Source organism: Scophthalmus maximus, chromosome 16, assembly GCF_022379125.1.
Source record: "Scophthalmus maximus strain ysfricsl-2021 chromosome 16, ASM2237912v1, whole genome shotgun sequence".
NCBI classification, from domain to species: domain Eukaryota; kingdom Metazoa; phylum Chordata; class Actinopteri; order Pleuronectiformes; family Scophthalmidae; genus Scophthalmus; species Scophthalmus maximus.
In genome coordinates this window covers 18,530,954-18,556,468 of record NC_061530.1, presented here as the reverse complement: position 1 = coordinate 18,556,468, position 25,515 = coordinate 18,530,954, and the positions used below count along the sequence as shown (strand labels likewise).

At 45.6% G+C, this 25,515-nt stretch overlaps 2 protein-coding genes across 5 annotated transcripts; one reads left to right on the top strand and one right to left on the bottom strand.

Moving 5' to 3' along the window:
• Nucleotides 1-1,199: 1,199 nt before the first annotated feature.
• Nucleotides 1,200-6,990, top strand: sgca (sarcoglycan, alpha). 3 transcript variants are annotated; one of them, XM_035612389.2, is made up of 11 exons: nucleotides 1,200-1,222; nucleotides 2,349-2,477; nucleotides 2,565-2,716; nucleotides 3,569-3,635; nucleotides 3,731-3,929; nucleotides 4,021-4,189; nucleotides 5,496-5,704; nucleotides 5,912-5,938; nucleotides 6,344-6,529; nucleotides 6,633-6,659; nucleotides 6,785-6,990. In XM_035612389.2, the coding sequence occupies exons 2-11, from the start codon at nucleotides 2,429-2,431 to the stop codon at nucleotides 6,792-6,794; spliced, it is 1,095 nt and encodes a 364-aa protein (XP_035468282.1). In that variant the 5' UTR covers nucleotides 1,200-1,222; nucleotides 2,349-2,428; the 3' UTR covers nucleotides 6,795-6,990. The 3 variants fall into 3 exon arrangements, with proteins under 3 accessions (XP_035468282.1, XP_035468280.1, XP_035468279.1); XM_035612387.2 differs by lacking the exon at nucleotides 1,200-1,222 and adding an exon at nucleotides 1,929-2,123 and having other exon boundaries at nucleotides 6,788-6,990; XM_035612386.2 differs by lacking the exon at nucleotides 1,200-1,222 and adding an exon at nucleotides 1,937-2,123.
• A 1,820-nt stretch (nucleotides 6,991-8,810) lies between these two features.
• col1a1b (collagen, type I, alpha 1b) lies at nucleotides 8,811-24,699 on the bottom strand. Of its 2 annotated transcripts, XM_047327883.1 has the most exons (51): nucleotides 24,468-24,699; nucleotides 22,841-23,035; nucleotides 22,245-22,273; nucleotides 21,965-22,000; nucleotides 21,065-21,157; nucleotides 20,711-20,779; nucleotides 20,453-20,497; nucleotides 20,199-20,252; nucleotides 19,932-19,985; nucleotides 19,664-19,717; nucleotides 19,489-19,542; nucleotides 19,323-19,376; nucleotides 19,162-19,206; nucleotides 18,990-19,043; nucleotides 18,840-18,884; nucleotides 18,653-18,706; nucleotides 17,819-17,917; nucleotides 17,674-17,718; nucleotides 17,480-17,578; nucleotides 17,315-17,368; nucleotides 17,090-17,197; nucleotides 16,801-16,854; nucleotides 16,517-16,615; nucleotides 16,360-16,413; nucleotides 16,138-16,236; nucleotides 15,903-15,956; nucleotides 15,745-15,798; nucleotides 15,586-15,639; nucleotides 15,416-15,469; nucleotides 15,177-15,221; nucleotides 14,958-15,056; nucleotides 14,129-14,236; nucleotides 13,614-13,721; nucleotides 13,387-13,440; nucleotides 13,217-13,270; nucleotides 12,972-13,079; nucleotides 12,715-12,768; nucleotides 12,565-12,618; nucleotides 12,304-12,465; nucleotides 12,111-12,218; nucleotides 11,818-11,925; nucleotides 11,624-11,677; nucleotides 11,363-11,470; nucleotides 11,201-11,254; nucleotides 10,956-11,063; nucleotides 10,811-10,864; nucleotides 10,491-10,598; nucleotides 10,106-10,388; nucleotides 9,829-10,019; nucleotides 9,484-9,726; nucleotides 8,811-9,387 (listed from the first exon to the last, which is right to left on the bottom strand). In XM_047327883.1, exons 1-51 carry the CDS (start codon nucleotides 24,547-24,549, stop codon nucleotides 9,241-9,243), a joined length of 4,356 nt encoding a protein of 1,451 aa, XP_047183839.1. In that variant the 5' UTR covers nucleotides 24,550-24,699; the 3' UTR covers nucleotides 8,811-9,240. The 2 variants fall into 2 exon arrangements, with proteins under 2 accessions (XP_047183839.1, XP_047183840.1); XM_047327884.1 differs by lacking the exons at nucleotides 12,715-12,768; nucleotides 12,972-13,079.
• Nucleotides 24,700-25,515: the final 816 nt, after the last annotated feature.

Here is a 25,515-nt window from a genome sequence, read left to right as displayed (position 1 = left end):
GATGATGCTGATGATGCTGATGATGCTTCATCTTCTGCTGCTGCTGCTGCTGCTGCTGCTTCAGCTTCATCTTCTGCTACTGATGATGCTGATGATGAAAAAGATAAATGTAATAAATGTAATTGCAAGCAATAAGATGATAGTTCACCATTCAGGTTTCTTATTCATGGAATTTTCTGAAAAACAAGTAACCAACTGCAGAAAAAAACATCTGCTTCCTGTTTCCAACTGCAATGCACCTGCCCTGTGTAATTGGATGGTCACGTGATAATGGGCGAGGTTTACGGGAGGGGGGATCAACCTGAGGGTGGAGCCGCGGCCATGTAGTAGGGGCCACAAAAAGCAATGACAACAACAAAAAAATTGAAATGTCATAATAGGAAAGGGAGTCTGACAGTTGGTTTGCTACAATATTAGCAGTGAACAGCAGTCTACCAACCAAGTGGCGGCCCACCGTGACCTCTCCTGTTGGTTTGTGAACTGCCCTTATGGAGCCTCGGGTTTTCGCATTTTGACCTCGACCCGATTGAAGTTAAACACAGGATTTAAATGCTTTAAAAGTGTCAAATCAAAGAAAATATTTGAGCTGTTACATCGCTGTGCGACATCTTTGGAATGCCAGGAGACGTGTGACAATGCGCATGCGCAAGCGCTGAACCAATGAACGAGCTCACTCTGACTCATCTTGTCGTATCAGTATGGCGTTCATTCCTAGGGCAGGGTTTTGTGGCTCGTCATGGATCCGACTCGCACTAGGACCCAGTAAAAACCTCACGCATACGTCAAACCTCCTCGGCCAATGACACATCCGCTATTTGCAGAGGCCACATTGTCGCTTCCCACATCTGTGCAGACAACAGAGACACACATTAAATATTATCTCTGAAGATAGACAAAGCATTTCCCCTGTTGTGTTTCTGCCCCCCACACACACACACATACACACACAGGAAACATGACACTCCTCTCCTCACGTTGACCAAACTGTCACCAACTTTCCCTTTAAAAAAAAATTAAAAATAAAATCATATTCTTATTCTCATTTTCAGTTGACTGAGGGACAGAACTGCAGGAATGAATTGGGCCTGAGAAGTCTGAGGTGCTGTCAAACAGGATGTGCATCACTTCTCAGGGAGGCAAACAGCGCCACCTACAGCTTCCCAGTGACAGTGTCGGCGTGTGACCTCAGCAGTGAGTCAGTGACTGAGAGTGGAAAAGTTAGGTAAACAAATAGTTTTTTTCTACATATCTTATTCTTCGAGTAAATAGAGAGTGAAATGATTCCACGGATATGTACGAGACATGTCGCCCTCCCTAATTTCAAGTGTTATAAGAGAATATAACACATCATTTTTTTAATCCTTATGATGGTAGAAACGTAAAAGGAAAGAGGAATTGGTCTCATAGCCTAAATGATCTATTTATCATGAAACATACTGTACATAGTACGGCCCCTTGATCCGCATCCATACCATCATTTAGCGGGTTCTTCCCAGGACCGGGCCCCGCTGTAGTTGGTTAAAATGGATCAAACTTTTACTAGTTTTAAATACAAAACTTACAGCAAATGATTATTTTCCTACACGGAATAGTGCCGTGATTATTTTCTCAAATGGTTATTTGATTTAGAACATATAAATCATATTTACTATAATTAACTACACTTGTTTTGTCCAACCAACACGCCAAACCTCCAGAGGATTTCCAGTAATTTATAATTATAAAGATAATTACGAAGAAAAAGCAAAAAATTGTCGCGAGTGAGAAGCAAAAAACTGTGGAATTTCTGGAATTTTGACTTGAAAAATGACTCAAACCATGATCAGGATAGTTACCATTCATTTTCTCTCATTTCTAATCATGTTTATCTCAAATTGTTTATCGGTTCTCATATGTTTTTGTACGTAAAAAATTGCACCCTGACCGAATAATGTCACTCCACAGTCACAGACTCACAGACTCACAGACACTCGTCAGGATGTTATTAGTGTGCGTGAAGTAAAAATAGCGCCTGACGCGTCGTGTGCTCCGACCCGGCCCCTCTCCGCTTGGCTCTGTCAATCAAAAAGCCCAAAACAAGATGGCAGGCTGCAGGAGCTGGGTCTTCTTCTTCTTCTTCACAGGCGAGTTTTGTTTTTTCCAGGACGATTCATCTTGGTGTGACATGACAACACTGATAAGTAAACTCCTCCTGCTGCAGTTTCAGATCTGTGTGGTTCTTTCATTAGGGTCCTGACTCGGCCTACAACTACAGCATCAGGGGTTGTGTGTTGGCACATTTTAAGTTTTGACCGTTCGGATGAGTCTTATTTTTGTGTTTCTTTCCTTTTCTATTCTCCACACTACAGTTGGTGCTGTCAGTTTGTTCGGAGCCAGTGCAGAGATCAAATTCACCGTTCCTGTCGGGAAGCTATTCACCCACGAGCTGATGAGAGAGACTTTCCAGAATGACTTTGAACCTTTGGCAAAACTCTACGGTGAGACCCCCAAATCATCGATGAGCAAAAATAATCAGACCGCGTGAACGTTCTTATTGTCTGTGTCTTGTGTCTGTGCTCCACCAGCCGGCCGCTTGTACGATGACCCCATGATTTTTAAGTGCAACAGGCAGAACTACCCAGACCTCCCAGAGTGGCTGCGCTTCACCCAGAGGCACCCGTACGACAACGGCTTCCTGTACGGCACGCCCACGTCTCCGGGGAAAAGTATCATCGAGGTGTGAAAGCGTCATTTGTGGCACAGGCCTGAAAAACACGCGCACATTGCCATTTTCCCGGCCTTGTTTCTACTGTGACGTTGTCAAAACGCTCATATTATATTACACACTTCTGTTCCCGTGACAGGAATATGTAATAAGCGGCTGTCTGCCACATCAGAGGCACATGTCAGGTTGCGTTGTCCAAACTCTCAAAGACAAAAGCGTTGGCTTCTACTCATGAGCTGCTACTTTGAACCAACATTGAAGAATCGGGGAAGAAACTGATCTTTAAAGAAGAAGAGATGCACTTTCGTCTCCATTAGACAGAATATTATGGATTATATCTTGAAAACTTACAAAATATTATCATTGAACAGGTCAAGTTTGTACATTTAAATACATTTCATTTCGTTTTATGTTGTGTCTTTGGTAAGTCTATGCATGTGAAATTATTAATATTTGACATGTTTACAGTCTGAAGTTAACAATTTCGGCAAGTGTGTGGTTTTATCAAAACTTACTTTTCACTGACAGTCTATGTACGCCTTTGAATAACTGAAGATATGAATAGCTTAATGTTTACTTTCAAAAAATGTTTTACAGTCTGAAGTAATGAATTTGAAAGTCCCACGTCATCCCTCTTTGCTCGTTTGCTCTACATTATAGATAAACAAAGTTGTTGCTGTATATACAGTAAAACATTCACAGTAGATCACTCCAGTGGGTTGAGAGGTGTTCTGGGAAATGTAGGAAATGTAAATGCAAGAATTTTAAAGTACAATACAGCAAAATATCTCTTTGCATATCTGTGGATGGGAAAAACTGATAATTGTGACTTTATTTAACGTCCATGTCCCCTCTGACTGACAGGTCTACGCCGTCAACAAGCGGAGCTATGAAACAACCCGACAAATATTCGTGATCAAAATCGTTGCGGGTACGTGTGACTTCACTGATGTCGTAAATGCTTCATGCACAAGGGATGGTAATGATGAGCGTGTGGAGGATGACATCACTGTTCACCACTCTCAGAGAAGCTCCTGCCCTACCAGGCCGAGTTCTTCATCAAGCTGAGGGAGATCGAGAAGGTGCTGCCCCCTCCTGTCCAGGACGAGATCAAGCAGGATCTACAAAAGCTGTGGGACACGGAGGCCCTGGAAATCATCAACATGACCAACGCCATCGACCGCGGCGGCAGAGTGCCCCTCCCCCTCGCAGGCCACTTTGAAGGGTGAACTGAGAGACATTCGTACCTGCAGCCACTCTGTGAGTTGAACGCTCGACTGTGTTCGTTAAAAAAAGAATCTGCTCTGCGTTCCAAGTGTGTACGTGAAGGTGGCGTCCGAGCAGTACTTCTCGGACTGTCTCCGGAGGGCGATGACCCCCGAGTACCAGAGGCAGTGCACGGCGGGGGCGAAGGTCAAGATCCCCGGAGGCTGTAACTTCTGCAGCATCCCCAGCAACTGCATCAGCTGGTGCAAGATCGAGCTGGTGAGCAAATTCATACGGAGAAAATGTACAACACGCGTGTTTAGTAGAGATTCGTAAAACTCCGTCTCTCTAAATGTCTGAGATTTGAGAAAACGATTTCCCAACCTGAAGGTTTCCCATGAAAAAACTGAGCAGTCACAACTCGATTAAGGGGATAAAATATATGTTCTAAGTAAAGTAATTTGTGTTCTTTGGAATTTTCTATTTTTTATTGAATTTTTCTTTCTCAGATTTTTCCTTTCTGTTTGTGAAATACTAGATACGTAAACGTTTGACAAACGGGACCATGTTTTGATGGTTATTCAGTTATTCACATTTGCTTTTTCTCTGTTTAATATTAGCATAAATTCATAAATTCAATACCTTAAAAAAATCTCTCCAATATTCCACCAATTTAAAAAAAAAAAGTAATTCTTAGTATTATTTTCTGCAGGACCATGTTTTTTCTTCCTACATCTTCTTATCTCACTTCCAATCATATTTATCTGATGATAAAGGGGTCCCAACTTCCAATTCAGAAACCAGTCAGGTGCTGCAACTATTGATTATCATCAATGAATCTGCTTTTTTATTTCGTCAGTTGTATTATTTTCTTCATAAGACATCAGACAAAAGTGAAAAATGTCCACTGCAATATAACAGTCCAAAACCCGAACGTGTTGAATTTACTTGGATGGAGATTAAACCGCGAGTTCTCACACATTGAACCATCAAATGTTTGACATCTTTCCTCCAAAAACTTATTTTAAATATTAATCAACAATTCTGTAGATCGCCCTAATTGATTTACTGACTAATAATTGGAGCTCTAGATGTGATACGCTAACGGAGGACAAAAACATTTTACAGTGTGTCTCACAGTTACTATGAACATGTCTCTCCTCCTCCTCCTCCTCCTCTTCCTCCTCGTCCTCCTCCTCGTCCTCCTCTTCCTTCTCCTCCTCTTCCTCCTCTTCCTCCTCCTCCTCCTCCTCTTCCTCCTCTTCCTCCTCCTCCTCTTCCTCCTCCTCCTGCTCCTCCTCCTCTTCCTCCTCCTCCTCCTCCTCCTCCTGCTCCTCCTCCTCCTCCTCCTCTTCCTCGTCCTCCTCTTCCTCCTCTTCCTCCTCCTCCTCCTCCTCCTCCTGCTGCTCCTGCTCCTCCTCCTCCTCCTCCTCTTCCTCCTCTTCCTCCTCCTCCTCTTCCTCCTCTTCCTCCTCCTCCTCCTCCTCCTCCTGCTCCTCTTCCTCCTCCTCCTCTTCCTCCTCCTCCTCCTCCTCCTGCTCCTCTTCCTCCTCCTCCTCTTCCTCCTCCTCCTCCTCCATCTCAGTTCGATCTGACGAAGCAGGAACCGGCTCCACCTGCTCCCACGATGGGCTCTGGAATCCTGGAGGCCGGAGGAGACTTCGAGCCCCCGGAGTCGCCCCCGAGCAGAGACTTTTTCCCCGACTACATCGTGACGGTGATCGTGCCGCTGATCCTCGCCATCATCCTGTGTCTGCTGCTGGCCTACATCATGTACGGCCGACGAGAGGGCGTGTACGTATCCGTTATCGAGCCACAATGTCACTGTCGTAAAGGGGCAGTTTGCAAAATTACAAGGGTTTTTTTTTGTGGAATTTTATGCAGGGGCCAAATCTAACGGATTTCACGAGAAGAGATCATTTCTGTTATGTAGGTGAAGTGAAATCTTTTGATTGATGCCAGTGAAAAATGACACATTATTCTTTCCTTTTTTTCATATAGTGGAAAGAGGAATGCAAGGACGAACCAGTAAGTACATTGATTTTTGTTGTTGTTGTTTTTTACTGTTTTCTTACCAAAATACAGTTACCAATAGTTGCAGTTATCGGTGGTGGAATGTATCTAATTTTATTCACAAAAGAGCTGTACACAAGTACAATTTTGATTTTTTTTTCACATAAATTAAGATTTCCAAAAGGTAGAACGAGTCTGTCGACCCTCCGATGGGTAATTTGTGTGTTTTGTTTAAATTAAAAAAGAAGAGTAAAATCAAGTATCTGAAAACCAATAAGTGACTTTAGCTGTCAGATAAAAGTCTCGGAGTAAAAAGTACAATATTTGAACCCTGTGAAATGTAATAAAGTAGATATTCAGTGTAAAGCAGCAGAACATTGGAATTGTAAATTCATGTGTGTGATGCTCTGCGCGTCCCAGGATCCAGCTGTACCACCACCACACCATTCACGGGAACACGGACGAGCTGAGGGACATGTCTGGGAACCGCGGCGTCCCTCCTCCTCTGTCCACAACGCCCATGTTCAACAGCCGCACCGGGGAGAGGGCTCCTCCGTCGCCGCTGAGGTCCGACAGCCCCAGCGTCCCCCTCATCCTGGCCCAGCAGTGAGACCCTCATCCGTTCGCTCTCATCACATCCCTCAAGATGTAACATCCTATTCATTATAATGTTTCACTTCTTTTTTGTATTACTCTCCTGTCTCCATAGTGACCCCTACAGCGACACTCTGCCCAGGTAAACACACCCATGACACTTCATTCCGGTCTGTACGCCTTTTCCTTTTTTTCTTCCTTGGATTATTTATGATGGTTCAAAGCATTTGAAGGACACAGACTCATTGTGTCATTTTGTCTTTTTAGCAGAAAATAAGAGCAACAATGGACGACGTGTCGTCCTTGCAGCCATTTGCTGCCACCGTCTGTAGTTCCACATTTGCAATGAGGCAAATTGTCTTTCTTCTTTTGGTTCAATTATTATACAGTGAGTGTGCAAATTGTTATTTGGCGTTTAGGATTTTTCTGTATTGCACCATCTTTCGCCGCTAATAAAAAATTCTGAAAACCCACATTCACTCATTCATTCATTCATTCAGGAGGATAAACATCAGACAGACAGTGTCTGGTTTACTCGACAACAAGGCTGGAAAGTGAAAGTAATATAATTTACAAATTTTCCTCACAGATTCAGAGGAGCAACACCTGAGGGTGTCAGGCAGGAAAAGGGAAAATATATAAGCTGCTAATAACCAGAAAGATTATTTATGTTCATAATTTCATCATTTTTTCATATTTATTTTGGCTCCAACTGCATTTCTTTAACACGGCGGTTTGTGGTCACTGACTGGTCACTTGATGTTTAATAAGAAAAAACATGTTTCAGCGTGCTCTGTTTTAAAAAAAATCTAAAACTGGATAAGAAAAGAAATCCCAGATCCTCCGAAAAAAACACTGAAAATGAAATAAGCTGTGAAGAGAAGATCACACAAGTCTTTTCTCAGCATCTATAACATTCTTTGCTTTTTATCTGTTCTGCCAAAGGTGAAAGGTGAAAACTGCAGCAGCATGATAAGTTCCCTTAAAAGCAGCCGTTGTAGCACTGAGTGTCCAGAAGAGGTCGCCAGTGTTACACTTCATCTGTTTCGAGAGTATGAGGTTGGTTTGACGCACACTTCCTCCCCTGTTAACATGCATTCTTATGCAAATTTACCTTCCTTTTTTTTGAGAGAGAGTTTGGAAATGAAAACAACAAACAAGTGACACGGAAACTGCAAACGCAAAATGTTCCCATTTGCACGTTTAGCTGTGATTTTGCTGCAGAGGCGATAATGTCTGTGAGTGGTAGAGTCTATAAGAAAAGCCTGGTTGGAGTCTCGGGACATTGGCCTTGTTTTCACTGCTGCTTCACACAAGCACATGCAGTGCAACCGTTGTGGAACAGTTGATTTCTGGACCCATTTTGGAACATGCAGGAAATGTCCTGAGATTTTAATTTTAAGTACAAAGTGAAACGCATCTTCAGTGTGATTTCAGTTTCACAACAGTTGCAGAACAGGAACAGTGAAAACTCCGCCACTGAGTAGACCACTTCACATGCTTTATTTCAGCACCCAGAAAATAATTAAACACATCTCGATTTATTATACATGTACAAAATAAGTACAGATTCTCTCTCTTTTCTTTTTTTAAAAACCATGAAAGTGGGTCCGCTTCAATTTTTTTTTCTTAGAAACCCTTCGCGAAAAAAAGACATCAACAAACAACATAAACAACAGGGTGGGAGACGTGCGCTGTGATTTTCTCTTTTCTTTTAGTGAAGTTGAGTTCTCCACAGGGGAGGGGGGCTAACAGACAGAGAGGTCAACACTGAACACATGGGCAGGGAAATGTGATATTGAAACCAGAGTCACTTGCTTTTTTCTTTTTTTTTTATCTACAAAGACATGATTGCATGCATTACATCTGCAGCGAGGACCTCGGGTCGTCACACCAACACTTAAGAAGAAAACAATTGCACTGCATAGACAACAAGACAACGAGTCAATTTAGTAGCACCAAAGGTTCCGCAGGCATTAGTGGCAATAATTACAGTATGACAGCGATGGCTTCACCATCAAACACCAATAACTGGACCTCACTGAATTGGTAAATAGCACCTTTGAATGTTTTCAATTCCCCCCGAATCGACATGTTGTGTAAAATAAACCCTTTTCAATTTAAGAAAAAGAAAGAAAGAAAAAATGGGGGCGGGGGGGGGTGACTTCTTGTTATGAGGTAGCCATCTACACATTGTAACGTGAAGGTGAGCGTCTCTGTCTCGCCCGTCAGCTGGTCTGAGCGACATTCAGGTGTTTTCTTTTTCGTGAATTTAGAACAAGAAGACACTTCACACTTTTTACAATTTATTTAACACCAGAAAAATGGTACATATCATTTGTTGTTTTCAATGTCCTTCCGCAGTGGTGGGAAATGGCAAAAGTCACCTGTGTTTCATTGCGTGTGGATCTTTTTCGCTTTCTTTTTTTTCTTTCTCAATCTCCAGGGGAAAATTTTACACAAGCATATATTATATTCTTGTTGCCAGTGGAAACAAAAGATTCTTTTTAAAGTGTCCTTGTGGTTGGTCTCGGTTGTTGTAGCAGTCCCGGGAAAAGACTTCTCATGATTGGAAAAAAAAAAACACGGTCTTCAGTAGAGTGGTTTTAAGCATGTGCACCAGTGGCAGCCGAATGAGTTTTGAATGCATAGAAAAAAGGATTTAGAGATGACTGCGAGAAAAAAAAACAACAATGTCATGTCCATATTTCTTTTTTCTTTTTTTACAAGAAGCAAACGGGGCCAACTTCGACGCCAAATTCCTGATCAGGGGCACCAACATCCATAGGAGCAATGTCAATGATGGGCAGGCGGGATGTTTTCGTTGTCTTGTAGTCGATGACTGTCTTGCCCCATGTGCCAGTGTGTGACTGTGGAGAGGTTGAAGAAAGAGGAGAAACGGTTAGAAATAGATCTATGTTGTGAGTTCTTTACCTTCGTACGAGCACCGCGGGGATCGAACTCACCGTGCAACCATCCTCGCTGACGCTGTATGTGGAGCGGATGTTGCCCTCGGCTCTGATCTCGACGTCGTTGGATCCCTGGAGGAGGAGGGCCTTCTTCAGGTTGCCGGTGGCGGAGTCCATGTAGGCGATGCTGTTCTTGCAGTGGTATGTGACGTTCTGGGAGGCCTGGTTGGCCATCAGGCGCATGAAGGTCATCTGGATGGTGACATCCTCGGGATCAGCTCCATTGCTGCCGTACTGGAACTGCGTGATGGAGGAACAAGAGAAGGACGCATGGGTTGGACTGTACATTTAACCTGCAGTCTATCAGAGGATGAGGTGGATTTGTTGAATGTGTCTTCTCACCTGGAATCCACCGGTCATGGACTCGCTGAACCAGACGTGCTTCTTCTCTCTGATGTTCTTGCTGAGGTACCAGTTCTTCATGGGGATGCTGGAGTCGCTGGGGTAGATGCAAGTCTCGCCAGTCTCCATGTTGCAGTGGACCTTGATGGCATCCAGAGGAGATCCCTGGTTGGGATCAACCCAGTATGCGCCTGTAACGGGGGGACATCGAACAGTGTTAATCAGAGCCTGTCCTCATGTTCTACTTCGTCTAACCAGGGCCCTGATCGGCACTCACCGCTCTTCCATTCGGGGTGGCACATCCTCAGGTCGCGGCACATGCGGGCGGGGCTCTTCTGGGTGCCGTCGGGGCTGCGGATCGTCTCGATCCTCTGAGTGAGGGTCTTGAGGGTGGTGTCAACCTCCATGTCGCGGTCGCGCATCATGTTGGGGTCGTCGGCGCGGTATCCGCCGCCGCGGTAGTGATCGGGGGCCTTCTCCTGAGCTGGTGCGCTGATGAAGTCCATTCCACCTCCGGCAGGTCCAGGGGGTCCGGCGGGTCCAGGAGGTCCAGGAGGACCCTATTTAGAGGAAAACACCAGGGGCTTACAAGTTGCAGACACATTTAAAAGTGTCTCAACTTACAAATCTGTGGCTTTACTGAAGAAAGAAGTGCAACTTACAGAAGGTCCCATCTCTCCGTTGCGACCGCGAGGTCCAGGGGGTCCGATGGGTCCAGGCAGACCGTTCATGCCATCCTTACCAGGGGAGCCGTTAGATCCAGAAGGTCCCTGTGCAACAAAACCAACACAATGAGAGAAATCGTTGGCCCTGCACTATAATTTTTCTGTCTTGAGTCAATGGAAGAATCTTAATGAAAACCAGACTCTTCAACAGGTTCAAACAGACTCTTTAAGAACCAGGTTGGTGGAGAATCTTATTGTTTTTGTGTGTAAGTTAAAAACTGCCGGTAATGTGAGACACCGCACCAGTCGTTACTTACTCTTGGTCCAGCGGGTCCAGAAGAACCAGCGGGTCCACGCTCTCCAGCACCTCCCTGCAGGGCAGATGAAGTTGTTAACACCAAATGTTTGATGATGTAATCTACTAACTCTTGCTCGCTCAGAAACTCAGGAACGGTTACTTACGGCAGTTCCGGGCAGACCCTGCATACCGGTGAATCCTCTGTGTCCCTTGTGGCCTCTCTCTCCAGCCTCACCAGCCTCTCCTCTATCTCCCTTGGCTCCAGCAGGACCCTGAACAAAAAGACAAAGGCAACAGGAGGTCAAGGTGCGATCTCAGGTTCCCCTTAGTCATCAATCAGCACAAGACTTAAAAATGCATTATTTCTAAATATGTGTTTATGATGTATATTATCTAATGATGGACGTACACTAGGTCCACGGACACCAGCAGGGCCAGAAGGACCGGCAGGACCAGCTGGACCCTGGAGGAAAGAGAGAGAAGGGGACAGCAGGAGGGTTATCTCCTCAGTCGGTTGTCAATGTTACATGTTTTCAGTCGTATCTTGATAAAGAGGAAGTTGGGGGCTTACACTCTCTCCTCGGTCACCAGTCTTTCCGGAGGGGCCGAAAGCTCCAGGAGCTCCAGGAGCACCAGGAGGTCCAGGGGCTCCAGAATTACCAGACTCACCACGGTCTCCCTGAAGGGGGAGCAAATCTCCAGTGAGACAACACCAGGCAGCTTAAAGACTGATTGTAATGTTTCCAGTGCTGGACTAAAGAGGACTAAAAGGACTGTAGATATTATTCGAGGCTTGAGAAAGATTGAAGTTAGACCGGAAGACGAAGGTTACCTTGGGGCCAGGAGCTCCGTCGCGGCCAGGGGCACCATCGTGACCGGCAGATCCCTGTGGGGGAGCATTCATCATATGATTTGATGGTTAGCAACAATTAGCCATGCAGGCCTGTTCATCCGCTAACACAGTGCATCATAAATGTGTGAATTGTGGGAGCGTTTGCAACATGTGAGAGCCCCCTGACCACGTACATCACGACCAGCCTCTCCATTAGCACCGGACAGTCCAGGGGGTCCAGCGGGTCCGGGGGGTCCACGCTCGCCGAAAATTCCAGAAGGTCCCTGCTTTCCAGGCTCACCCTGAAGAAAGACAAGAGAGGTCAATAATCTCCCACAGAGACGATGATCTTCACTCCTGAGCAGAAGTTAGCACCACTTTTTCATGTCCACATGCATTACTGTCCTGTCCGAATGCAAAGAAAACCCTAAAGATAATATTCAGTAATTATTAGTATGCTGATCAGTGTACTGGAAGGTATACTCACAGAAGGTCCAGGCAGACCAGCGAAACCACGCTCTCCACGCTGTCCAGGGAGACCTACAATACCGCGCTGTCCAGCGATACCTTGGGGTCCGGGAATACCAGAGGTACCCTGCAGAGAAGACCGGTTAGTGGGCACGTACATGAATGAGATCCCTGCAGTTCATTTAAGGCTCTGTTGCACAGCAGGCACTCACAGGGGCTCCATCAGAACCAGGAGATCCCTTCTCTCCAGAGAGTCCAGGGGGTCCAACACCACCGACCTCACCGGGGCGACCGGCGGGGCCAGTCTCACCACGGCCTCCTCTCTGTCCATCTTTGCCAACAGGTCCGGAAGGTCCGGGGGCTCCGCCAGCTCCCTGCGATCGAAAAGAGCAGTCAAAGCCATTGAGCGGAGGCCGTGACGGACAAACAGACTGAGGACAAGATTGTGCTCATGTGGACATGATGACACTTACAGCAGGGCCGGGGGGTCCAACTCTTCCAGCGGGTCCAGGGAAACCAGTAGCACCCTATAAGCAAAAACACACACAAAAAAATAATTAAATCACAAAGGAACCTAGAACAGCATCTTTGCAGATGGTCAAGAGTGTTGCCGGGATACTTACAGGAGGTCCAGCACCACCACGAGCACCTTTGGGTCCAGAAGCACCACTTGGTCCCTGTTGACAGAAACAGTTGTATGTTGAACAGGAGCCAATGCTTTTTCTAAAAAGGGGGGGGGGGGGGGGGATAGGACCACATCCAAATATCCCCATTTATAGACTGTATGGGTTTGGGTTAAGGTTTGTAAGTTAGCCCCATCAGCACTACCTGGAATCAGTGATGATATTTAAAAATGTATCATCTGATATGTGGGCCTTACTTGAGGACCAGCAGCTCCAACGGGTCCGTTGGGTCCAGGAGCACCAGCATCTCCCTTGGGTCCAGAGTCACCGCTCTCTCCCTTGGCACCAGGCTGACCATCAGCACCCTAAAGGTTTGGAGGCGAGAGAGAAGACAAGAGTCAACACGTGCTCTCTTGATGCGGCTCTAATCACGAGTGGGTGCGTTGTAATTTCACACAGTTGAAACCATCTAATTCTAAAATCTCATGATCGCAGGACTTACAGGAGGTCCAGCGAATCCGGCAGGTCCAGAAGGTCCAGCCTCTCCACGCTCACCCTGTTGGGAGGAATAGTGTTTTAGTTTTTGGGGTGATTCAGACGTTAGACGTGTGTCTAAATGTACAACACACAGAGTAAAGTTTATACTCAGTGTGTACTTTTGGTGGAACTTACAGGTCCACCGCGGGGTCCAGTGGGTCCAGAGACTCCAACGGGGCCGCCCTCACCCTAACACCAGAGGGAAAGGAGAAGGTTTAAGTTTTCGCTCGCTTTTCCATCATATTCTTTGAGAAAATCATGAAGGAGTAAGTCGAGGAACAATTATTGACAACAGGAGAAGGACATCGCATCGTGAACCTGGGTAAATGATAGTTGTGGGATAAAGTCGGGTCCAGTCTCACCTTCTCACCCTGAGCACCAGGAGGTCCGGGGACTCCAATAGCACCGGTCATACCACGCACGCCATCTTTGCCGGGACCGCCATCAAGTCCCTTGGCACCGCCGTCACCCTGAGAACAAGAACGAGGTAATGAAGCTCACTTGGGAGGATATTGGAAGAAAAATAGTTTACCCACTTTTAATTCGAACCCTGTCACTGCTTTCTTTTTTTTTTCATTACGCTAATCAACTGGTGAAACTAGAAGTATCTTCATTTAACTGTTTTTTCACTTTATAAACCACTTTTGGCTAAGATAGGGGAAATAAACATCCTAATGAGTCAGTGTTCCATCTTCATATTTGCCAAAGGAATATGTTCCTGTCTTAGACATTTTGGACATTTCAGATGCTAGAAAGTTAACATTGTGCTGGCTCTGAGATCATTAATCTCCCTTGTGCTCAAACTATGTCACGATGAACATCCACAACAACGTTGTACTGAACGATCGATCGATAATACTTGTATATATATACTCACTCTCTCTCCCTTGGCACCGGGGAGACCGCTAGCTCCACGCTCACCGGGCATTCCCTGCATACCGGGGGCTCCAATACCACCGGGGGCACCGCCAGCACCGGGCTCACCCTGCACACACAAACACAGATACATCACTTTATTGATCCATCGATTGAATCAACGACATAATCAGCGGACATGAATGTCAGGTAAGTGTGATCCTTAAATTCAAATTAATAAGCACGTAAGAAAGAGAAAACTGTCACAGGTTGTTATGTAATTTGATGAATCTGTGTTTATTCCAGACAACAAATTTATTGCGACTGTGTCGGCTCTAAAGTTTGTATTTATCCTAAAGGTAATTATGCTTTTTTGTGTAATTGTATCAATCGTGTGACCTCATCAATAATATTATTATTAGAATATACCTGTGATTCAAATGTCCCGGTTTATATTAGAGAAATTAAGAACCTTAAAAAATATATATATTTAGAATAAGAAAGGGATGAATTATTGAATATTTTACCTTGCTGACCTTTGAGTCACATGGTAAGTCATGATGTACAAATTATTATCCCTATTTTTAACCTATTTGTTTACTTATTTTAACATATTTTCAAGAAACTCATCTGTTCGCATGGAATTTTTTTTATTTTGTTGGACAGTTCTCAGGTGCACGGACCTGTAGGAATATGTATCTACCTATCTTATGATTTATATTAATACTTTCCCACTGTTTAATTCTTAACTGTGAGTTAAAACTTTGTTGATCTTGAAGTTTGATTTAATATTCAAAAAATGGCCAAATTAGCCGAGTTTTTTTGTTTTTCTTTTGTTTTTTTCCCCGTACCTTAGGTCCATCGTTACCAGCAGGGCCAGGGGAACCACGGGCTCCAGTTGGGCCACCAACACCGTTGGCACCGCGCTCACCAGGGAATCCTCTGTCGCCCTGAAGGACAGAAGGGACGAATCAGTCACGATCATTTTAGCAAAAGAGCGGAGGAACAGTGTTTCACCACAGACGAAGACGCCGACAGTGTTTTGTTTCTGAGATGCAGGAGAGACTCACTCTTGGTCCAGATGGGCCATGGGGTCCAACCTCACCGGGTGCACCCTGAAGGAAAGAGGGAAAAAGGAGAAGGTTATCATGAGTTCTGGTTTACTGCATCCGTATGATGTGCAAAGTGTAATGTATACACATGTTTATGTAGTTTACATCTAACTATGAGATGAAATGTATGAATAGCAACAAATCGTTAGGCTGAGGTTACAAGCAGGGACAAAAAAACAATTCCATTGGACTCTCACCTGGTCACCAGGCTTGCCAGTCTCACCAGTAGCACCTTGGGGTCCAGGGAGTCCCTGCGCAAATGATAAAGGAGAAAAATGTTATGGTTGATACGTAGAATTGTGACACAGCTCAGAAATATATATCGACAAAACCAAAAGACAGAGCGCAGGCTGCTGAGCAAACCGACCTGGAATCCGGGAGATCCGGCGGGTCCCTGCTCTCCCTTCTCTCCAGCGGGTCCCTGAACAGAAAGAAGCAAAGTAAGAGAGTGAGAATGGAAAAAATGAAGTCATTCATATAAAAATGAAATTGCTGATGTAACAGAAGAAGCAGGTGAAAAACATACAGCGGCACCAGAAGGTCCAGGAGCACCAATGTCACCATCTTTGCCTGGGGAACCCTGTGGACAAACGCCAATGATCAATATTTATATTTCATTTTTAAAAAATCTTTTTATTGACAAGAGTTGGATTTTGTATAGTTTGATAATACACAAGTACTTACAAGGGGGCCAGTAGCACCTGAGGGGCCTCTCTCACCAGGCTTACCAGCATCACCCTGTTCACAAGAAGAAGAAAAGAAGTTCACACTTAATCTACTTCTCTTTTTTTCCCCAAAGGATTTTGGATCAGAATTCCTACTTTCGATTTAGTTTGATCTTGAATTTCAAAGAAAACTTTCAAAACAAGCAGGTTTTGGATAAGATTAACAAAAACTCTTGGATGTTGCGGTCACTCACAGCGGGTCCCTTGGGTCCGGGGAATCCCATCACACCAGGAAGTCCTCTGGCTCCAGCGGAGCCGGCAGGTCCAGAGCGGCCATCTTGTCCAGGAGCACCCTTCAAGGAAGAGTAGAGGAAATATTTTTTTTACATGCGCTCTCCTATCGTGACTATAAAAAAAACCGATACAAAATGTCGCCGTGCGTAAGTCAACTCTATCTGACTCTGCTAATGACTTACAGCAGGTCCAGATTTGCCATCGGGGCCGGGGGATCCGGGGCTACCAGTCATACCCTGTGGAGGAGAGGCCACAATGAGTAAGAAGACAAAACAACAGAGTTGTATTTAAATATTTTAAAAAAAGAGAACTTCTGGAAATGCAGTTGGTCGAGCTCACCTTGGATCCAGGTGCGCCGGGAGCGCCAGAGCTTCCGGACTCACCGGTGGCTCCCTGAGCTCCCAGAGGGCCGGGGGCACCACGCTCACCGGGGGCTCCCTGTCATGCAAGAGAAGAGGGGTGAGCACAAAGAGAGTTTGTGACCCTCAATTTACAAAGTGTTTGACCTCGTATTACAAATGGAATACAGTCAGACGCACTGGCTATAAAGTGAGTTGGAATCCAGGTTGACAGATTCATCACTGACCTGGATGAGGACACACTGAAAAGATTGACTTGCTCACCTTGCCACCAGCAGCTCCATCAGCACCAGGGAATCCACGAGCACCGGGGGTACCCTGAGGGAAACACAGGCACGCCGACCATGTCACTAGCCGTCCTGTTAGGGGCTCAATTCGGGGGTGAATCCCCCTGGGAATTTACCGTATCTCAAATGCTTTAGGGCCATCGATGTTACATTATCTTTAATGCCGTGTATCATCATGGCCGTTCAGAATATTTATGGCGCCCATTGTGAAGTTCAAACCTCAAGGAGGCCTAACAGTGGCTGAGGAGAAAGAGGGGGAAACCTACACGCTCTCCAGCGGGTCCACGGGCTCCAGCACCACCGGGCTCTCCGCGACCTCCTCTCTTTCCTTCCTCGCCAGAGGGGCCGGGAAGTCCCTGAACTCCAGCGGGGCCCTGCGAAAAAAGGAGAAAAGGAAAAAAGGAAGTCGTTACATTTTTTTCTCGTCTTGCATCTCAAGTTGTGTGCTGATATCACACCGAATCCTAAATCCATGTATTCCTGAAACTTACAGTCTCTCCCTTGGAACCGGGCTCTCCCTTAGGACCAGGGTTGCCATGGTCACCCTGTTGGCAGAAACACACACACACACACATTTCATTAACGCCGCCAGTTGATCCGGGGGAATCAATACTGAAACAACTCCATAAGATTGACACGTTGAACTGGCCACTCACATTGTTACCCTTGGGGCCAGGAGCACCGACAGCGCCCTGAGCTCCGGCGGGACCACGAGCACCAGGGAAACCAGGAGCACCGGCGATACCAGCGGGACCCTGCGATGGGGAGCATCACGGTTGTCAGCGAACGTCGCGCGCATTATTATAATGTGAGTGTAATGATGACTGTGATCAATGTGCATGACACTTACAGCGGCACCTTTAGCACCAGGGGCACCATCGGATCCGGGGTTACCCTGATGAGCGAGAGGAATTTTTTAATTGATGATATTGATATTGATATTGACAGTGTGTAAAAAGAGAAAGTTGCCGTCAGACAGTCCAGTATTCACTCACAGCGGGTCCAGCGGGTCCGGAAGCTCCGGGGTTACCGGGCTCTCCACGGGCTCCGTGGGCTCCCTCGGATCCACGACCTCCCTGAGGACCGGTCTCTCCCTGAGGAGGGAAGCAACGAGCGTCTCAGAAAAGTCTGCGTCGATATTGTGAGTAATAATATAAAACAAAATCAAGCATGAAAGCCTAAAGAAGCCGTCAGTCCTGGCCAAGAAATGTTACATTAGATAAATATTAGTGAATGACATTGTAAAGATAAGTGGTAGCGTGTCCCTCTTTGTTTGTTAACCCCAGTAGGAATATATTTTGGAAAACATTACAGGTGCAGTGAGATTTCGTAGGAATAAAGACTGAGAGAGATACATTTTTTTTCACTGTATGTATCCAGCATATTATCCATAACTTCAGTTCTGTCTGTGAGGATGTTAAAATAGATCCCTCGTGGATCATCCGAGGTGCAGTGAGGTGCCGTTAGAGATCTTGCTGATGCCATCTGTTGGCTGCAGAGATCAACCTGGGACACGTGGGGATTGTGGCAAACCTTTTTTTGTTTTTCCCATTGTGAAGTTTTGCCAAGTGATGATTGTACAAATTACTGATTATAAATCTGGTAGGTTACAAAGTGAGCGAGGGGCTAGTTGCCCCCTGGCTGCCCCCCTATGTCCTGCATCAATAGCCACAATTTAAAAAAGATTTATTGACGCACACCAGTAAAATAGTGCACAGCAATGTTTGGGCAAGTTAGACATGGAGCAGTTTACGAAGCATGAACGCAGCGAGCCGATGAAACAGGCCACGGTGGCGTGACGTGTCCGGTGTGAGTATCGCGTGACGCACCTTAGCGCCGGCACCACCGGGGAATCCTGGGGGGCCAGCAGGTCCAGTGGATCCCTGAAAAATAATGGACGCATGATGTCAGCGGACAATCTTCTGGAGCCGCGAAGACAATACTGATAATCTGACGGGAAGCTGGAATGTCACTAAACGGGTGTTAAAGCCTGCGTGACATTTCAAGTTGACTCACTGGGGGTCCAGCTGCACCGCTGTTGCCATCGTTACCACGAGCACCCTGCGGAGAAGGAGAACAAATATGACTCAACCGATGAAATCATATTAAACAGGAGCAGATCCAAACAATAGCATGTTGCTCAAACATCCTCGATGGATTACTCACACTTGGGCCAGGAGGTCCAGGGCGGCCTCTCTCACCAGGAAGACCACGAGCACCCTGGGAGGACAAAAAAACAATGAGACTTCTAATCTATACTGTACATGAATGGTTCGGAAAATCTCAAAAGCAATAAGTTACATGTCAACAAACTGATTGGGGTGAAATAGAAACGTACCATGGATCCGGGGATACCGTTCTCACCAGAGGCACCGCCCTCTCCCTGCAGAGGGAAACAAGAGGTCGGCATCAGAACGGATGTGACCGAGTGGTTCACACTGAAATATTGATCTGATTCATGGGGGGATTTCCGCTTCAGAGCACGTCCTGCTGTCTCACCTTAGGGCCGGCAGGTCCGGCGTCTCCCTTGGATCCATCCAGACCGCTGAAACCCTGCGGACAAAAATCAATAAGAATGATAAAGCTCAGTCACGGGAATATATATATATATATATATATATAAAAAAAGGGACGATTCCGGTATTCCACGCTGTTCCGCACTCACTCTGTGTCCCTTGATGCCGGGGAGTCCGGCGGTTCCGGGGAATCCACGAGCTCCCTGCAGGAGGAGGAGGAAAGGGGAGATGTATGTCAACGATTGATCTCCATCACCTACTTAACATCCTGGGGACATTTTTAATCATTTGAAATGATCATCGGAGAGTTTAAGCCTCGCTCACCTGGGGGCCAGCGGCTCCGCGCTCACCGGGGCGTCCAGCTTTGCCGGGCTCACCCTGTCGGAGACACACAGAGAGGGAGGTTAGTATGGGACAACAGAGGGGGAAATAATCATCATCGACTTCTAAGCGCGAGAAGGACATTTTTTAAGCAAAGGGCTTTTTTCGTAGGTCCTGCATGAAATAAAATTGTATGAGATTCTAAAACAGCATTCATAAAACGAGATGGGGAACCAAGACAGGGAAGGAAATTATTTAAAAAGTCACTTACATCATCTCCGTTCTTTCCAGGGGGGCCACCAGGACCACGGGAACCCATGGGACCCTACAAAACACACCAATAAATAACTTTATTAGCACCAAATGGATGCTGAAATATTCCCTGTGTAACTCTGGTTGAAGGGGGGGGGGGGGGGGGGGTCAGAGCGTCCGGGATCACGACAGGAAGTGGGAACAGAGAGTAACAGGAAGTGAACGTGTGAAATGTTAACAATCGATGATAAAAAAACTTGTGGAGGAAGAGCTCGTGTATACTCACAGATGCTCCGGGCTCACCGGGCTCTCCGGGGGGTCCAGTGAAGCCCTGAGGACCCTGAAGGACAAAGAGGTCAACAGATCAATACAAAAAGCTTTTCTTCTCATGCATATATACATACATATATATGTCTGCATTTATCTTAGATACAGTGTCATAGATCTGACGTGAGAGACATTGACAATCTTGGATATCATGAGCATAATCCAGAAGTGGGTCGCTGAGCTGTCGTGTTACTGATGAGAGAATATACTTACAGAGGAGCCGGGGGATCCGGGAGGACCACGAGGACCCATTGGACCCTGTTGATGAAGATGGGAAGAGGAAAAAAAAAAGGCTTTAGTTTGCATTTATGTGTGGCAACATCAAACTGGATGAGCATGTCTATTATTCAGCATCAACCAGGACTAATTAAGTTTCCTCTTGACAATATTAATAAACATCTAAAACCTGTGGGGTTAACTGCTGCGTATTGAGCGATAACGGGGGGGAAAAAAAAGCACAAGCCTTCGTACCATTGGGCCGGGGACTGCTGGGCCGCTGGATTTGGAGTGGTCAGTATAGCTCATCTGAGGAGAGAAGTTCTGCAGGAAGAGGAGACGAAGAATCAGTCAGTGACTTTAGGTTCTTGAGTTGCTGTTGCACAATGACATCATGTGTAGACTCATGTTAGATCCTGTAGTTTAAGTTTAACGTGTTGAGTCTAAGATATTCTGCATCCGGCCCCCAGATCGGAACCTGAGGACCAGGGAGCTTTTTGCTTGAGTTCCTTCCAACTCAAGTCAAGTTTATTTTTTTTAATTCTTAAAAAAAGTGTTTCCCATCTGATTTCCCAGACTTTGTGGATGTTCTGACTCGGTGATACTTACTCCGCCAAGGCCAGGGGGGCCAGGGGGGCCGGGTGGGCCAGGAAGACCAGGCTGTCCGTCGATTCCATCGTTGCCAGGAGGGCCAGGAACACCCTGTCGGAAAAAGGGTGAGCAGACATGAAGTATTGGAAATATTATACTACTACTATACTATATAAACTATTTCAATTTTGTATATTTAATTTGCTGTCCAGGGGGATGATCTAAGTTGACTGACGTATAGAAACGGATTGAATGTTCATTCTGTGTACATGAGTGATTCATGTTGCAGGGTTATTATTTTATTATTATATTATTTTGAAGCACAAAAGTTTGCAAAAAGAAAGGAATGAATGAATAATTCTTTTTTTCATTTTCAAATTGACATAATGTGTGACTTCCTGTCGTTACTTGTTATCGAATCGTTTTAAAACGAATCTTGGTCATGTGAACTTTGAACCTTAAATGACCCGTTGACCTTGTGACCTAATTATCAAAGGTCAAAAGCCACAGCTACGTCACAGCAGCGTCATCAGAATCGGTTCCTCAATAAGGGAAATACATATACAAATACAATTTCTTTTTTTTCTTTTTTTTTTTAGTCAGTGATTCCAAAAACGTTTCTCTAAAAATATTACAAATGTAAAATAATTATTAAGGAGGCATGATGTAAATGTAACGGAAAAGTGGGAAGGCCGATACACTTTTTTAATGAAAACTGCACAATGACCATGGAAACATGAATGTGGCACTCATGGGACAAATGCATCTATATATGTTCATACTTTGTCCCAATAGAAAGTTATTACCGTAAGAACAATTGTTACAAACGCTATCAAAGACAAATCGGCGTCATTTGCGTCGAAAGACAGAAAGATGTCTGGTGAACGGTGTCGTTTGAAAACGTAAAGTGGAACCTACCCTGTCTCCCTTGGGGCCAACAGCTCCCTTCTCCGGCTGTGGAGAAACAGAAACAAAAGGGAGTCAGTCTACGTTGCCGTTGTTTTCCATCGAGACTTTAAAGACAAAAAGAAACATGCATCATCTAGAACACAAGAGGGAGTAATGACAAACAAGAAACTGGGCCATGCTGGCACCTCCAAAGAAAGATCATCATGAATGACACACATCATCTTCAGCATCAGTCAAGGTTGAAAGGGGAAAAAATAATAATATATATATAATATATATGTGTATGTACCTGCTGCACTCCGGTATCGACCTCGGAATCTACAGACCCAACGGAGAAATGAGAAAATAAAGGTCAACACCTCACAACATTCACAATAACTTTGGACATTTACAAAAAGATTATAATGTGACAGCGAAGGGTTCATTTCAAAGCTCAAGGCCGATCTGAACGTGATGTCGGTGGCTGATTTAAACCATGAAATATAATCTGAGTTTAGTCGTGCAAACTCCTACTCCTGCAAAAGAGAAGGCGGACAATAAATTATATGACGGTTGTTGTTGGGGATAAAAAGAGGACACGTGTAGGCCACGTTGCACCCTGCACAGGCAGGCATGTGGACAACTTAAAAGATGCACTGCCAGGCTTCACCAAAGAGCAGAGGTATAATCCATCGTTTAACCATCGCATATTGAAATAGAGTAAATCCAGAGCGACTTAAAATCCTCAGGCAGGCGGGGCAGGCAGGCTTAGGGCCCTCGAGTCCATTAGTGGCCAGGGAGCCGTCAGAGGTCGAGGGCGGGGGGGCACTAGGTGGCGCCGCAAAGCTAATTAACCACACAAGACAAAATTGCTAGAGGAGGGTCAAGGTGCAGGGGGGGATGTACCATCAACATCGGGGCAGATGGGGCAGCACTCTCCGTCGGGGATGATGGGATCGGCGCAGTCGGAGGTGTCCTCGCAGATCACCTCGTCGCACATGACGGTCCCGCTGTCGCAGACGCAGATCTGGCAGGGCTCTGGTTTCCATACATCCTTGTCGTTGTACAACTGTCCATCTAATGTGCAGCTGCCGTATGCGACTGAGGGGGAGAAAGGGGGGGGGGGGGGGGGGGGGGAAACAAAAAAAACAACAGAGGTGAGTTTGGTGAGACAAAAAAAAAAGTGAGTGGACAACTTAAGTTTTGCGATTTACACGGCAGCCGGATGTGTCCGATAAGACCAAGACAACTTAACTCTGCTTTCAAAACTCTGTAAATATGTAAAACAATCACTTTTTTAATCAATTTCTATATTGTCCTTTGCGATGTCAAGACACGCGTCGGCTGCGTCTGACCTCTGGGCATGTCGCCGAGACAACACAGCAACCTTATGACCTTTCTGTCCTTTAAATCACAATGGTCCACGCCCACACTGTGGATGTGCCGCTGTCATGGAAACAGGCTGATGATGAGGAATTATCTGCGTGAAAGCTGGTGGTTGTTGAGCGATTAGTGAGCTTTTTTATGAAAACTTAAACATCGGGGAATGTCTCTTAAGGGGCGATGGCAATATGAAAAGTTGCCACGAGTCGCTGTGCAACATCTGTGTGGAACTAAAAAAAAAAACAAAAAAAAAAACAGTGAGTGGAAACTTTCACATGGGCCCCAATCACATTTCAAGCTGGTGGGGTTGGGAGTGTTTGGGGCCTTGGAACCGATGCGTGTGCAGTTCCACTTATCTGCCACATGGTGGCGCTGCTCGCCCGCAAAACCGACGTGTTCCGCACCCTCCTCTCTCTCTGCGTGCTGATTAATTGGCGTCTAGACCTTTTTCACCGTCGACGTCAGACTTTAGCGATTTTTTCCATTGAACCGTTTTTTTTTTCTCTTCCATGAAATAGAAGAAAAATGTTATTTGTTTCTCTGTGACCTTCTCCCAAAGCTTTATTTGCAAAACTTTGCAGAAAAACCTCACTCCTCATGTCAGGTTTTTATTCCTCAACCAACTTTTTGATGCGTTTATGGAGAAGATGAAAAAAAACTCGTCCAATTGCTGCAGGATCTACAGGTTCAGGCTCATATCTCATACAGCAGGTTTTCTGAAACTGCCCTCCAAAGAAACATAATCAAGAATTCACCAAGTGCATTTGTATCTGTTTCTCTCTCTTTGTGCTCAGCCTCAACTCCCTTTGAACCCATTGTCCTGTCACTGCGCGCCGGAGACGGTGCAGCTGCGCCCCTCCCGCAGCAGGACGCGCACTGCGCGTGACTCTGCAGCATCGATCAGTTATCAGAAAGAAAGAAAAGAAAAATCCAGTCTAGTAATATTACTACTCGCTTCCAGTTCTCCGCTACAAAAAAATAACACCGACTCTCAGTTACAACTTTCCCCATCTCTGGAGATCTGGGGACGGTCCGCTCGCAGCATCCTTGCGGGGTCATCCACATCCACGAGCGCGCAACTGTCCCGTCCCAACCCCCCTCCCCAAAAAAATAAACAAGCCAAATCAATGTTTGAGAAAGTGATACTTACTGTCATCCTCGCCTTGAGCTCTGACCAACAGCACTGTTGCGCTGAGCAACAGCGCTAACCGAATATCCACAAAGCTGAACATGTCTAAATATTAGACATGTAGATTCTTTGCGACAAGCGGGGGGAATCCTTTTTTCTCTTCTTCTCCTCCTTAGACACTCATGCAGGGTAGGGTCCGGTCTGTGTGATAACTCCAATCCAGACCCTAGCAGAAACTCCCTACTGCCTAAACAAATTTAGCTTGGCTTTTATATGCCCAAAACTTTTTGGGGAGGTTCCCCGTGCGCACCGGACAACTTGTGCATGTTCAAGTCGCAGAGTCCCTCCCTCACCAGGGGGAGAGAGAGGGAGAAGAGGGGGGCGTGGGGGGGGGGCGTCTCTAAACATGTCCAACAAGTTCACGTTTCAGCTCAGACGTGGATGATGAGCGCACTCGCCATTTACGCACCGGCTCCCCAACGTTCAGACGCGTTCGATCGACGTGGATTTTTCTTTACTTGAGGCTTTCGTTGGGTTCTGTCTTCTCGGCCTCTGAGCTGATTTTCAATTGTTCGGACGCTGGATGGCTTTATCCATTATCCTTCTTTCATAGGTTTCCATCTTTATCGAGAGCATGCTTCTGCGCAGGGAGTTGTCCTGTTTTTAAAAGTTCATATCATATGAAGACTTGGACCTAATGGAGAACAGAGTTCAGGATAATGTCTGATGTTTGTGACTGTGAGTTTGAAAGGACTTGTGCGCAGTTTACGCACAGACGTGCCAAAAACCAGATGGAGAATAAAACGTTGCCAAGATCATTTCAAGCTCTAGTGTTTGAAGACTAAATCATAGATAAATAAATCATTTATGTTTCTGGACCTTATCACCTTCTGAGTATCAAGCACCTGCAGTTGTCATGCCATAATGTTCAGACCAAACATTCATTATTGAACATAATATAAAACACACACTGCATCCAGTTGCAGTCTGAAAAAAGAGTCATGAAATGTTCACATTTTCCAAAGGATCATTTTATTAGTATGTGTCCTTCCCTCTAACATCTTCCATA

Coding starts and splice junctions, on each gene's coding strand:
- col1a1b (XM_047327883.1), bottom strand. CDS start 24,549: ATGTTCAGCTTTGTGGATATTCGGTTAGCGCTGTTGCTCAGCGCAACA. Junction 19,543..19,663: donor GCGGAGCCGCTGGCCCCCAG/GTGAGCGAGGCT, acceptor CTCCTCCTGCAG/GGAGCTCGTGGATTCCCCGG. Junction 14,237..14,957: donor CTGGTAACGATGGACCTAAG/GTACGGGGAAAA, acceptor TTGTGTGTGCAG/GGTGAGCCCGGTGCTGGCGG.
- sgca (XM_035612386.2), top strand. CDS start 2,081: ATGGCAGGCTGCAGGAGCTGGGTCTTCTTCTTCTTCTTCACAG. Junction 2,717..3,568: donor CGGGGAAAAGTATCATCGAG/GTGTGAAAGCGT, acceptor TCTGACTGACAG/GTCTACGCCGTCAACAAGCG. Junction 5,705..5,911: donor TACGGCCGACGAGAGGGCGT/GTACGTATCCGT, acceptor TTTTTCATATAG/TGGAAAGAGGAATGCAAGGA.